This window comes from Theobroma cacao, unplaced genomic scaffold, assembly GCF_000208745.1.
Source record: "Theobroma cacao cultivar B97-61/B2 unplaced genomic scaffold, Criollo_cocoa_genome_V2, whole genome shotgun sequence".
Classification (NCBI taxonomy): domain Eukaryota; kingdom Viridiplantae; phylum Streptophyta; class Magnoliopsida; order Malvales; family Malvaceae; genus Theobroma; species Theobroma cacao.
Window position 1 is genome coordinate 42,601 of NW_017234728.1, and position 13,875 is coordinate 56,475.

The window sequence follows — 13,875 nt, forward strand, 5'->3', positions numbered from 1 at the left end:
TTCGAAATTAAATGGGAATTTTCGGTGCAATAAATTGAAATTTTAACCCACTGGGGTAAAAGCGTAATTTATAGTCCGGATTGATAAATTGGACGAGATTCACAGTCACTGAGATATTGTGGATATAATTGGATAATTGAAATTGAAATGGATGGAACTGGAGTCGAATTGAGGATTTTAGGACTTTACACCGTGTATAGGCGAGTTAGGTCGGACATCGCAATTAAGCGATTGTCTAAACATTTCAAATCCTATCTAGTGCATACGCATGGATAAGAGCCTGAAATAATTTATGATAAATTGACACAATTTATTGAATTTTGTGTCATAGATTATGGATAGGTGGTGAGTCAATTGTTTCGGGTAAGAGACTGCACCCGAGGGCTGAAGATAAGAGTATTTCTACTCCTAATACTGTGAGTAAACTTATTATCGTCTTAATTATCTAGAGTAGTTTTATACAATTGTGTGATTTTATAGAAAATGAGTTTAAATGGTAAATTGCTATGTTTTAAGAGAAATTGTGATTTTATAAAATGATTTTATAAATTTTCTGGAAAATCGAATATTGGTTTTGAAAATAGAGTAATTGGAGATTGCCTGCTTGTGTTGTAAATTTATGGTTTTAAATTGAATGGCTTATGACAATATATGAGCATGAATGGCTAAACTGATTTTGGTGTCAGAATTATTTGTATTGTGTATTCAGCCTTGAGAGGCTAGATTGCGATAAATTGTCATGCCATGCTAGAATGAATTTTATTGAATTGGTGGAGTATATATTAATTATTTACTGCAGAGGGGGTTCCGTGGACCAGCCTATTAGAGGGGCACGGTAAACTCCATTATATTATTACCTCGAACGGAGAGGCACGTAGGGTATCTCCTGGGGTAAAGCTTAGGGTTCACTTCATGCCAAACCACCACGTGAAGGGGAACTCAGCCAACGCCAAGGAACGACTGTATTTTTCTCAAACTAAAAATATATTTTAAGTGTATACAAAATTTTAACAGCCTTGACAGACTTGGTTGGATGCCCTGCGCAAGGTATCACCGAGTATGAGTTTTGGCACGAGCTAAAGTTTTAAGAAATTCATAAGCCAAGTTGATTACTCGATTTATATGGATTGATTTTATTTGGTTGAAATGAACTGAAAGGTAATGAAATTACGGTATGATGACTTATTTTAATTGTCTCCACTTACTCGGCTTTAGATACTTTAGATGGTATCTGTTTACTCATTGGGATTATAAAATCTCACTCCTTTTTCCTATACATTTTTCAAGCTCAGGACAGTTTGTAGATAGTCGAGTAGGACGAGAACTAAGCTTGGAACTGCATTATAGAAAGTAAGAGTTCACAGTCTTATATCCTCTTGGTCAATTGGAGCCCATGTGTCATTGCAGATCAAAACTTATATTTTGGTTATCTGTATTTCTATTCATACAATTTTTACTTTACTTTCATGTGCGAAAAATTATTTACGAATATATCTATAAAAATTTATTTTATGAGAAAATAGAATATTTTATTTATTATTTTTGAATAGTACTAGTTGTCAACAATTTACTTTCAGATGAACGTTTTAGATACTTAATTTGTTTTTAAATAATTAAATATATATTTTCTGCTTACCTACTACATTTTTAGCAAGTTTTGAGATTTTTGATGAAAAATTACGAAAATGCCCTTGTGAGCCAAAAAATAATATTTTATTGTTCTTATTTGAAAATGACTTATGATTTTTTTGAAATGTGAGATTTAATAACTGTTGCTCACCGGGGAAGTGCGAAAGCTGATACGAGAGCCTTGCGAGGTTTTAATCGACATTCGGGTTGAAGAATGTTTGTCGAGGCTTCGCGGCAGTTGTCACGGGCTCGATGGGGAGTTCCGGGTTGTGACAACCTTGGTCGAAGCATCTAACCGAGTTCGCCAAGGCTGTTAAAAAGTTCGTATACACGTAAACATATTTTTAGTTTGAAAAACATAGCCATTCCTGGGCGTTAGCAGAGTTCATCATCACGAGGTGGTTCGGCGTGATGTGAACTCTGTCCATACCTTAGGAGATACCCTACGCGCCTCTCCAATCGAGGGACATATATTTATATCCGGATTCCGTGCCCCTCTAATAGACTGGTCCACAGAATTTGCCTATTGTAGCAAGCTAAACCCACCATACAATAAAAATTTGACAGCATGACATGGCTAATATTTTACTACCCAGCCTGCAAGGGTAAAATAAAACAATTCATACAATTCATAAAACACAGCCCAACTAGTCATGCCAACACAATAACAATATAACATAAGCCATCAATTTCCAATCATAAATTTACAACATACCGATGGTCTCTAATTACTCTATTTTCAAAATCGTTATTTCTTTTCAAGATAATTTATAAAATCTTTTCATTTAAACACATTTTTGTTTGCAAAACCTAAAATTAGCCATTTAACTCAATTTCATAAAATTTCACCAAAATCGAGTTAAAACATACTTTAGATAATTAAAATGATGATAAGGTTACTCACTATTTCGGGAGTCGAATTTCTAGAGTACTCTGACTACCGATCCTCGGGTATAATTTTCTTGACTTTATCGGAGGATTCACCACCTAGATATAGTACAAAATTGAGAAACTTACTACATTGGTACTAAATCAAAATTAAATTAATTTAGACTACTAATGCATGATATGGAATGCAAAAATGTCCGAATAGCCGTTTAAATACGGTATTCGACCTAATTCGCACTATTCTCGGTGTAATTGGATAAAACCTCCAATTTAACTCCAAATAGATTTCTTTCACTTTCTACACTCCAATTATACTTAAAATACCTCAATGACTATGAATATGATTCAATTTATCAGTCCGAACCATAAATCACACATGTCTATACATTAGGTAAAAATTCAGATTTTCATGCCAAAATTTCCCATTAAATTTCTAGCCTCACCAATCATTAAATACCACCAAAAAATCATGAAATATCATCAATTTCAGCCTCAATATCCTCCCTAGAAAATTCGGCCAATGATGGGTAATGGGAGAAAAATGAATTTTTCTTGTTCGTTTGTTTCTAGACATGATAAACTAACTAAAAACACTAACATAACTTAGAATCAAATCAATCCAACTTCATTCTCTCTCCATACCCATTCCAACCAGCTATGAATTCACCATGAAACATGAAATCTAACCATGGAAAATGAAAAAGAAAGCATGGGTAGTGTAAATCACAAGTCAAAATCAAGAAATTTTACCTTTAATCCCTTGAAATCCCACACTTTTTCTTCAATTTTCCCACCTAGGTTTTGTTCTTTCTTTGTTCTTCTTCACTTCATGCTTTGGTCGGCCATAATGAAGAAAATAGGCTGATTTTTGCTGATTTTAAAGCCAAAAAAAAAATAAATGGATATAAATATGCATGTGTCACCATTTCATTGGTTTATTTTTTATTTCTTAACTATTAAGCTTTCTCTCTCCACCATATAAATTCCTTCAATTATCCATGATAAAATTGGGTAAAATCCATGTATTGGACAAGTGTCGGGTGTGTTAAATTACAATTTTGCCCCTGAGATGGCAAAATTACCATTTTACCCTTATGCTCCAAAAAATACCAGGATTACAATTTTTTTCACATCTCAACCTCAAATCATACTCCAATACTCAAATCATACTCCAATAAGTCAAATGGGGCAAAAAAATCTTTTCCAAAAATTTCCATTTTGTCCGCAAATGGCAAATGATCATTTTACCCCTAGATAGTGAAAAGTTCGATTTGACTCCAAATTGATCCTCAAACTCCAAATTACCATTTTGAGTCATCCCTGGACTATGAAGCTCTTAATTTCACCTTAAAATTCCTATTTGATCTAGTTCGAGGCTTAAATCAACTTTGTTGTACCTCTAGGTACAATACCTACTTTTGTAAATTTTTCGGGACTCTCCTAGCATGCAATCATGCTATCATCACATGTATGTCATGACAAGTATTTTATAAGGTCAGGCTTTACAGCACTACCCCCCTTAAAAATAAAATTTTGACCTCAAAATTTCACTTACTGGATTCCAAGAAAAGATGTGGATATTGGTTTCTCATTTGGCGCTCGACTTCCCACGTCATCTCTTCCATTTGAGCATTTTTCCATAATACTTTCACCATTGGAATACTCTTGTTCCTTAGCACTCGATCCTTTCGATCTAGAATACGTACAGGTTGCACCTCGAACTTCAAATCTTCATGCAACTCAATGGGAGGTGTCTTTAGAATGTGAGAGGAATAAGGAACATACTTTTTCAATATCGAGACATGGAAGACATTATGAATCCGATCTAATTCCGAGGGTAATTCAAGTCTATAAGCCACTGGCCCAATCCTTTCAATGATACGGAAGGGTCCAATATATCTCGGATTAAGCTTTCCCCGCTTCGCGAATCGAATCACACTTTTCATTATCTAATAAATACCATAAATTATCACAATAGTATAATCAAATAAGATTTAATACTTGAAATTTCAAATTATTACCTTTCCAAGGAGAAACCTTAAGAAAAACTTTATCATCCACTTCAAACTCCAAATCTTTCCTTCGTCTATCTGAATAATTCTTCTGCCTATCTTGAGCTGTTTTTAACCGCTCTCAGGTAACCTTGACCTGATCATTTGTCAGACTAATCAATTCCACATTAAACAATTTCCTCTCACCCACTTCATCCCAATAGAGTGGAGTTCGGTACTTTCTTCCATACAAAGCCTCGTATGGTGCCATCCCAATACTAGAATGAAAACTGTTATTATACGCGAACTCTACCAAAGACAAATGTCTGTCCCAACTCCCAATAAAGTCAATGACACAAGCTCGTAGCATATCTTCTAGAGTCTAAATGGTTCTCTCATATTGACCATCTGTCTGCAGATAAAAGGCAGTACTAAATCTCAATTTAGTTCCGAGAGCTTCCTGAAATTTCGGCCAAAATCGAGAAGTAAATTGAGGGTCTTGATTTGACACAATAGAAACTAGAACTCCGTGTAACCTCACAATCTCATTTATATAAAGTTTCGCCAGTTTCTCAATAGAATACGTGCTATGGATAGCCAAGAAATGGGCGAACTTAGTCAATCTATCAACAATCACCCAAATAGCATCTTTCCCACTCTGTGTCCGCAGCAAACCAATACAAAGTCCATAGTCACGTGTTCCCACTTCTATTCAGGAATCGATAAAGGTTGAAGAGTATTTGACGATTTTTGATGCTCCGCCTTGATCTGTTGGCATGTGAGACATTTCGCTACAAACTCTGCTATGTCTCGTTTCATACCCGACCACCAATAACTTTCTTTAATAGTCTGATACATCTTGGTGCTTCTGGGATGTAAAGCATAGGCGGAAGAATGAGCTTCCTCCAAAATAGCTCGTCTCAACTGATCATCTTTAGGAACATAAATCCGGTCTCTAAGCATCAAGCTACCATCATCACTGAGTCTAAACTCACTAGTTTCTCCATCGTGCAACTTTTGAACTTCCTGCTTCAACCAATCATTGGATTTCTGCAATTCTCTGATTTGATTCAACAATGAAGGTTTCATAACGAAACTAGTAAGTAGGGTTCCATTCTCACCATTATTCAATTGGATCCCTAGAGACTTCATCTCAAGTAACATCGAAAAATAAGAACTCTGAAATGTTGCTAACGACGATGAGGATTTACGACTTAAGGCATCCGCTACAACATTTGCTTTTCTCGGATGATAATCAAACACTAAGTCATAATCCTTAATCAACTCTAGCCACCATCTTTGTCTCAAGTTAAGCTCTTTCTAGGTGAGCAAATATTTCAAACTCTTATGATCAGTAAAAATCCGACAACGCTCACCATATAAATAATGTCTCCAAATCTTCAATGCGAATACTACTGCTGCCAACTCCAGGTCATGAGTAAGGTAATTCGTCTCATGATTCTTCAACTGCCGAGAAGCATAAGCTATTACTTTCTCATCTTGCATTTAACACACCCTAATCCCAACTTAGATGTATCACTGTATACCACAAATTCTTTTCCATTAACAGGAAGTGTTAAAACGGGAGCGGAGCTCAATCGGTTCTTTAGCTCTTGAAATCGACTCTCACAAACATCATCCCGCTCAAACTTAACTCCTTTACGAGTCAAACGAGTTAAAGGAGCTGCTATCAATGAAAATCCCTAAACAAATCTCCGATAATAACTAGCTAAGTCAAGGAAACTGCGAATCTCAGTTACCATTCTTGGTTGCCCCCATTGTAAGATTGCCTCAATCTTTTTGGGATCGACACAAATTTCAACTCTAGACACCACATGTCCCAAGAAAACCACTTCCTTTAACCAGAACTCACATTTAGAGAACTTGGCATAGAGTTGTCTCTCACGTAAAGTTTGCAACACAATGCGCAAATGGGCAGCATGTTCATCATCATTCTTTGAATAAACCAGGATGTCATCTATGAACACTATCATAAACTTATCTAAATATGGATGGAACACCCTGTTTGTCAAACCCTGTTCTATAAAATAATTATGATGTCATTTACATGCTCAATAGAATGTTTGCATGTTTAGGAAGTTCGAGGAATCGTTAAAAGACGATATTGCCCCTAATGGTACCATGAAGTCGATTAAGCCTCGAATTAGTTCAAATAGGAATTTTGAGGTGAAATTAAGAGTTTCACAGTTTAGGGATGACTCAAAATGGTAATTCGGAGTTCGAGGATCAATTTGGAGTCAAACCGAAATTTTCACTATCTAGGGGCAAAATGGTCATTTGCCACATTAGGACAAAATGGAAATTTTGAGAAAAGATTTTTTTGGCCCCATTTAACTTATTGGAGTATGATTTGAGTATTGGAGTATAATTTGAGGGTTTGGCAGTGAAAAAGTTTAATTCCGGTGATTTTTAGAGTGTAGAGGCAAAAATCGTAATTTTTCCACCCACGGATAAAATTTGAGATTTTGAGAGAATTTAGATCAAATATGACAAATTGGAGAATGGTATGAGTATAAGGGATGAAAAATATGTCTATGGGCAATTTTTCAGTTTTTAGGACAAATGTAATTTTTGACTTTTACGAGGGCAAAAGTGTAAATTTTAAAAATTACTCCACCAAGACTTTGGATAAGTCTGAGAATTTTATCTAAGCTATGGATATGTGGGACAAGTGTATGGTGAAAATTTGGAAATAAATGGATGGCTAGAATTTAAGGAATTAATAAAACAAAAAAAAATAATATTATATTATTTTAGCCTTTAAAAATGTCAAAATTCCAGAATTCTCATCTTTTTCAGCTGTCCAAACCAGGAGAGAAAAAGGGGGAAAAGAAATAAGAACCCTAGCTGAAAATTTTGGGGAAAATCAAGAGAAATCAAGAAATCAAGCATTAAAAAGGTAAATTTCATTGATTTTCCTTGTGATTTTCACTACCCATGCATTTTTTTCTTATTTCCATGCAAAATTAGAAAGTGGGTATGGACACCCATGCTGGCCAAACCTCCATGGATGATTTTTGAGCTTGAGTTTTGGTTGATTTTAATTGAATTAAGTGATTTGAGTTAGGTTATATTGAAATATAGCAAAAATAAGCTCGAGAAATAATTTTCTCCCATTGAAACCCATTATGCTGAATTTTCTAGGGGAATATTGGCTTTTGATCTTGATGTTTATTTGAGGAATTATGATGAATAATGATGAATTATGAGCCTAGAAAAATAATGGGAATTTTCAGAGTAAAAATATGAATTTTTACCCACTAGGGGTATTTTCGTAATTTGCTATCGAGATTGATAATTTGCACCACATTGAGGGACATTAAGTCAATTTGGGTGCAATTGAGGTATAGAAACTGAAAAGAAATTAATTTGGAGTTTAAACAGACACGTATATCGATTTATCGGTAAAAGACTGAAATAGGCTAACATCGCGTTTAGGCAAAATTTAGACATTTTGCACTTCATATCATGCATTAGTAGTATAAATTAGTTTATTTTGGTTAGTACCAAAGTAGTAAACCTCTTAATTGTGCAATTTGTCAAGGTGGCGAATTCTATAGCAAGGGCAAAGAAATCGCACTCGAGGAGTAATAGTTGGAGTACCCGAATTTAGTTTTTGAAAACTGTGAGTAAACTTATTATCGTCTTAATTATCTAGAGTAGTTTTATACAATTGTGTGATTTTATGGAAAATGGGTTTAAATGGTAAATTGCTATGTTTTAAGAGAAATTGTGATTTTATAAAATGATTTTATAAATTTTCTGAAAAATCGAATACTGATTTTGAAAATAGAGTAATTGGAGACTGCCTGCTTGTGTTGTAAATTTATGGTTTTAAATTGAATGGCTTATGACAATAAATGAGCATGAATGGCTAAACTGATTTTGGTATTAGAATTATTTGTACTGTGTATTTAGCCTTGAGAGGCTAGGTTGTGATAAATTACCATGTCATGCAGAAAAAGATTTTATAAATCAGGTGGTAGATAAAAGATTAGCTACTGCAGTGGTGGGGGGTTCCGTGGGCTAGCCTATTAGAGGGGCACGGTAAACTCCTTTATATTCTCACCTTGGTCGTAGAGGCACGTAGGGTATCTCTTGAGGAGGGCTTTTTGAGTGCTCTTCACGTGGACCACCGCGTGAGAGTGAGACTCAGCCAATGTCAAGGAACGGCTATGTTTCAAAATAAAAATATGATATATACGAAATATGAATTTTTAACAGCCTTGGCAGACTCAGTTGGATACCCTTGGTCCAGGTGTCACCGAGTACAGGATTTGGCATGAGCCAAGTTTTGAGTAATTCACGAGCCATATTGATTATTTGGTTGAAATGAATATTCGTAATGTGAAAAATTTGCTGAAGTTAATTATTTTTTAATTGTCTCCATTTACTCATCTTTAGATAGTTTAGATGGTGTTTGTTTACTCACTGGGATTTTATAATCTCACCACTCTCAATTCCTCACATTTCAGGTTCGGGATAGCCGGTAGATAGCCGATTGCATCAAGGACTTCAGTTAGCCTTGCATTGTCAAAATTATAGGTTCACAGACTCACATCTTATTGGTTAGTTGGTGGCTCACGTGTCATTGTAAAAGTAATTTTATACTTTAGTTATTTGATTTAAAATATGTATGAACATATTTAGCTTTTACACTATGTTTTTGACGGGTTTCGATATTTTCGAAGAAAAATGACGAAAATGCCTTTGTGAGCCAGAAAATAATATTTTATTGTTTTGATTTGGAAACGACTTATGATTTCTTGAAATGCAAGATTTAATAACTATTGCTCACCAGGGAGATGCGAAAACTGATGCTAAGCTTTGCAGGGTTTTGATCGGCATTTGGGGTAATGAGTGCCTATCGGGACGTCGCGGCGGTTGTCACGGGCCTGATGGGAGTTCCGGGTCTTGACACTGTTCATAGGATCCATAAAGCTATCAGGGCATTAGTCAAACCAAACGGCATCACCAAAAACTCATAATGCCCATAACGCATCCTTAAAGCAATCTTGGGTACATCTTGCTCCTTAATCTTAAACTGATAATACCCAGACCTCAAATCAATCTTTGAAAACACTATAGCACATCGTAATTGATCAAAAAGATCATCGATCCGGGGTAGAGGGTATTTATTCTTGATGGTCACTTGGTTCAACTGACGGTAATCGATACATAATCGAAGAGTGCCATCCTTCTTCTTTACAAATAGGACTGGTGCTCCCCAAGGAGAAATGCTAGGGCGAATGGAACCTTTATCTACCAAATCTTGCAACTGGACTTTCAGTTCTTTCAACTCTGCCGGAGCCATTCTGTATGGAGGGATAGAAATAGGTGCGGTACCCGAAAGTAAATCAATAGGAAACTCGAGCTCTCGATTAGGAGGTAGTCCAAGTAATTCATCAAGAAATACATCAGGAAACTCACTAACTATTGGGACATCCTCTAATTTAGGTTCCCCTTTTGAAGTATCGATCACATGTGCTAAATATGCTGGATACCCTTTCTACACCAGTTTCAAAGCTTTGATGGCCGAGATTACACAGGACGGTAATACTCGATGTTTCCCTGCAAAAAAAATCTCTGCTCCCTCTGAATTCTGAAGAACAACTTCTTTTCTAAAACAATCCACATTCACCCGATGTGTAGTTAACCAGTCCATATACAATATCAAATCAAAATCTTGGATTTCTAGAGGAATCAAGTCACCCCTAAATTCTTCCTCACCAACCATTACTCCACAATCTCTATAACAACTGTTTCTAACTAGCTTTTCACCTAAAGGGGTGTGAATTATAATTTCTTCCTCTAATGGTGACAGGTTTCTATCAGCAATTGATGTAAATGCCATACTCACATAAAACCTATCTGAGCTAGAATCTATCAAAACATAAGTATCTTTATCAAATAAAGACATGATACTTGTCATTGCTTCAAGTCGGACCAATGCCTTATCTTCCGTCACAGCGAAAACTCTTGTCAAAGTACGAGTCTGTGGTCTCCAAGGTGGATATGTAGGGGTGTTACTCTCTACACCAGACTGTATAGCCACTCCCTGCCTCGGTGGTAACCCAGAAAGATCTCTTCTCTGTATATCTGTACGAGCTGGTGGAGGTAGAGTAGTTGTAGTAGCCTGTCTTAGTTATGGGCACTCATTCTTAATGTGGCCCGACTGATCACAATGATAACATCGTACTGATCCCCTACACGGCTCAACATGATTCTTCCCACATTTCCTACATTTATCAGAACCTCCGAAATTCTTCCAAGAAGTAGTCATCGCAGATCTACTGAATCTTTGAGGCCTCTACTGTGTCTATGAAAATGGAGGTCGAGGAGATGTCACTGAAACAGAAGTAGTGCTCCTTGAAGTCGTTGAGTCCTTGCCTCTTTTTGGTGGTTGACTAGAAGATAACCAGGATTCTTTCTTTTTGCAAACTCGATCCGAATCCTCTTATTCTCAGTCGCGAGCTTCTCAGCCCGTAAAGCCATCTGTACGACCTCCTTATGTGGCTCCCTACCAGTCACTGTCATCCGTTCTCCAATCTCATTATGGAGCCCTTTCTCGAAATAATTGGCCTGATCCTACTCAGATTTCACCAGATCCGGCACATATAACATCAGCTCGTTAAAACAAGCTTCGTACTCCTTTATAGTTAAATTCCCTTGTTTCAAACTCAAAAATTCTCTTTTCTTTTCTTTCTGATGGAAATAAGTGAAATACTAACCATCAAATTCTCTTAGGAAGTTTGACCATGTCGGAGGAGTAGTGAAACGGGATTTTACTGAATTCCACCATGTACGAGCTCTCTTCTCTAGTAATCTCGTGGTCACCATCAATTTCAGGTCATCATCCAACCTTATATCAAAGAACGTCTCCGAAACTTGATTAATCCAATCTTTGGCTACGGTTGGATCCAACTCACTCGTAAAAGAAACATAATCAAGTTGCCTAGCTTCCTTCCACTTCTTAGCAATAGAGACATCCGGCACTAGTGGTGGAACAAGAGGTGGGGGTGGTGGTACTGAAGGAGCAACTGGTGGTACTATAGAAGGGGCCTGACCAGCCTGAGCTTGGCCAACAATAGCGATAAAGAAAGCTGCCAATGCCTGGACTACCTCAAGAGACATGGCAAAAGTACCAGTAGGTGGCGGAGGATGTGGTGGAGTCTCGGCCTGCTTAGCAGCAGGTGCTGCCTGAATGGTGGATGCAACCGATTCCTCCTCTACTGCATCTAATTGACGACGTTGGGAACGACCTCTTCCCCTCCCAATCGATCTAGTGAGAGGTGGGGGTTCGCGTTGAGGAGGCATGGCAATCTATACAAGGAAACAAGGCAAATTTAATCAACCTTAGACTCTATATGTAGATGCATGCATTCTATTCAACCTAACCTAACTTAATCCGGGGCCACACTAACACTGTAAATTTTTAAAACAACTTTAAAATTAAAAACTCTGATCTTTAAAACCAAAGGCTCTAATACCAATCGAATTGTCACGACCCAGTACTCCCCTCGAGCCCGTGACAACAGCCGCGGTACCCCGATAGACGCTCATTTCTCAGAATGCCAACCGGGACCCCGCAAGGCTTAATATCAGTATCTCATTTCCCTCGTGAGTAACCGTTGCCAAAAATTATGTTCTAGAAGATTTTAAGCTGTTTCCAACTTAAAACAAATAAAATATTAATTTTCGTCTCACAAGGGTATTTTGGTCATTTTTTCAAAAATTTCGAAACCAGCCATTAATGTAGTATATAAGTGCAGAACACATATTTCAAAATCAAAAATAAATTTAGATGCCAAAACATTCGTTTAAAACGAAATTATGATTATTTAGATATAATAAGAAAATAAAATAAATATTAAGTAAAATATTCTATTTTCTTATTAAACAATATTTTTAGAGTTATACGTAGATAATTTTTGTAGCGTAAAAGCAAAGTAAATTCATACATACTGTAATACAGTAAACCAGAGTATTTAATTTAATTTACAATGACCAGTGAGCCCCCGAATAACCAAAAGTAAAGAGAACTGTGAACCTACAATTTGAAGGAATGTAAATCCAAGGATAGTCCTCGATGAACTCAGCTATCTACAACCTAATCTGAACCTGAAATGGGTGGAAAGGAGAGTGGTGAGATTTTATAATCCTAGTGAGTAAACAAACATCATTCAAAAGATCTAAAGTCGAGTAAAAGGAGACAATTAAAATATTTCATCTCAATATATATTTCATAAGATAAATATTCATTTCATTTAAATATTCAACATGACTTATGAGTATCTTAAAAGCTTGGCTCCTGCCAAAATCATTCTCGGGGATACCTTGGCCGAGGCATCTAACCGATTCCGTCAAGATTATAAAAAAGTTCGTATACACGTAAACATATTTTTAGTTTGAAAAATACAGCCATTCCTTGGCGTTAGTGGAGTTCATCATCACGAGGTGGTTGGGCATGACGTGAACTCTATCCATACCTCAGGAGATACCCTACGCGCCTCTTCGACCGAAGTACATATATATATATCCGGATTCCATGCCCCTCTAATAGGCTGGTCCATAGAATCCGCCTACTGTAGCAAGCTAAACCCACCATACAATAAAATTTTGACAGCATGACATGGCTAATATTTTATTACCCAGCCTGCAAGGGTAAAATAAAACAATTCATACAATTCACAAAACACAGTCTAGCCAGTCATGCCAAGACAATAACCATATAACATAAGCCATCAATTTCCAATCATAAATTTACAACATATTGATGGTCTCCAATTACTCTATTTCAAAATCGTTATTTCGTTTCAAGACAATTTATAAAATCTTTTCATTTAAACACATTTTTGTTTGCAAAACCTAAAATTAGCCATTTAACTCAATTTCATAAAATTTCACCAAAACCGAGTTAAAACATACTTTAGATAATTAAAATGATGATAAGGTTACTCACTATTTCGGGCGTCGAATTTCTAGAGTACTCTGACTACCAATTCTCGAGTATAATTTCCTTGCCTTTATTAGAGGATTCACCACCTAGACATAGTACAAAATCGAGAAACTTACTACATTGGTACTAAATTGAAATTAAACTAATTTAGACTACTAATGCATGATATGGAATGTAAAAATGTCCTAATAGCCGTTTAAATATGGTATTCGACCTAATTCGTACTATTCTCGGTGTAATTGGCTAAAACCTCCAATTTAACTCCAAATCGATTTCTTTCACTTTCTACACTCCAATTATACTTAAAATACCTCAATGACTGTGAATATGATTCAATTTATCAGTCCGAACCATAAATCGCACATGTCTATACATTAGGTAAAAATT

General features: G+C 36.2%; 1 protein-coding gene across 5 annotated transcripts in view; it reads right to left on the reverse strand.

Moving 5' to 3' along the window:
• Positions 1 to 2,110: 2,110 nt before the first annotated feature.
• The window catches only part of LOC108663867 (caskin-1-like), a 12,196-nt gene continuing 431 nt past the window's right edge, over positions 2,111 to 13,875 (reverse strand). Inside the window, exons 2-3 of one of the 5 annotated variants that reach the window (XR_001929974.1) lie at positions 13,492 to 13,574; positions 2,111 to 2,226 (exon numbers count right to left, since the gene is read on the reverse strand). Coding sequence is in view for 1 of the 5 variants with exons in the window: in XM_018129756.1 (XP_017985245.1) it covers positions 11,256 to 11,846 (591 nt within the window). In the remaining 4 variants the exon portion in view is untranslated. Of the gene's footprint in view, positions 2,227 to 2,534; positions 2,617 to 9,119; positions 11,853 to 12,514; positions 12,651 to 13,141; positions 13,186 to 13,491; positions 13,575 to 13,875 lie in introns of those variants that run through there. The other 4 variants (XM_018129756.1, XR_001929972.1, XR_001929973.1 and 1 more) reach the window with 4 other exon arrangements.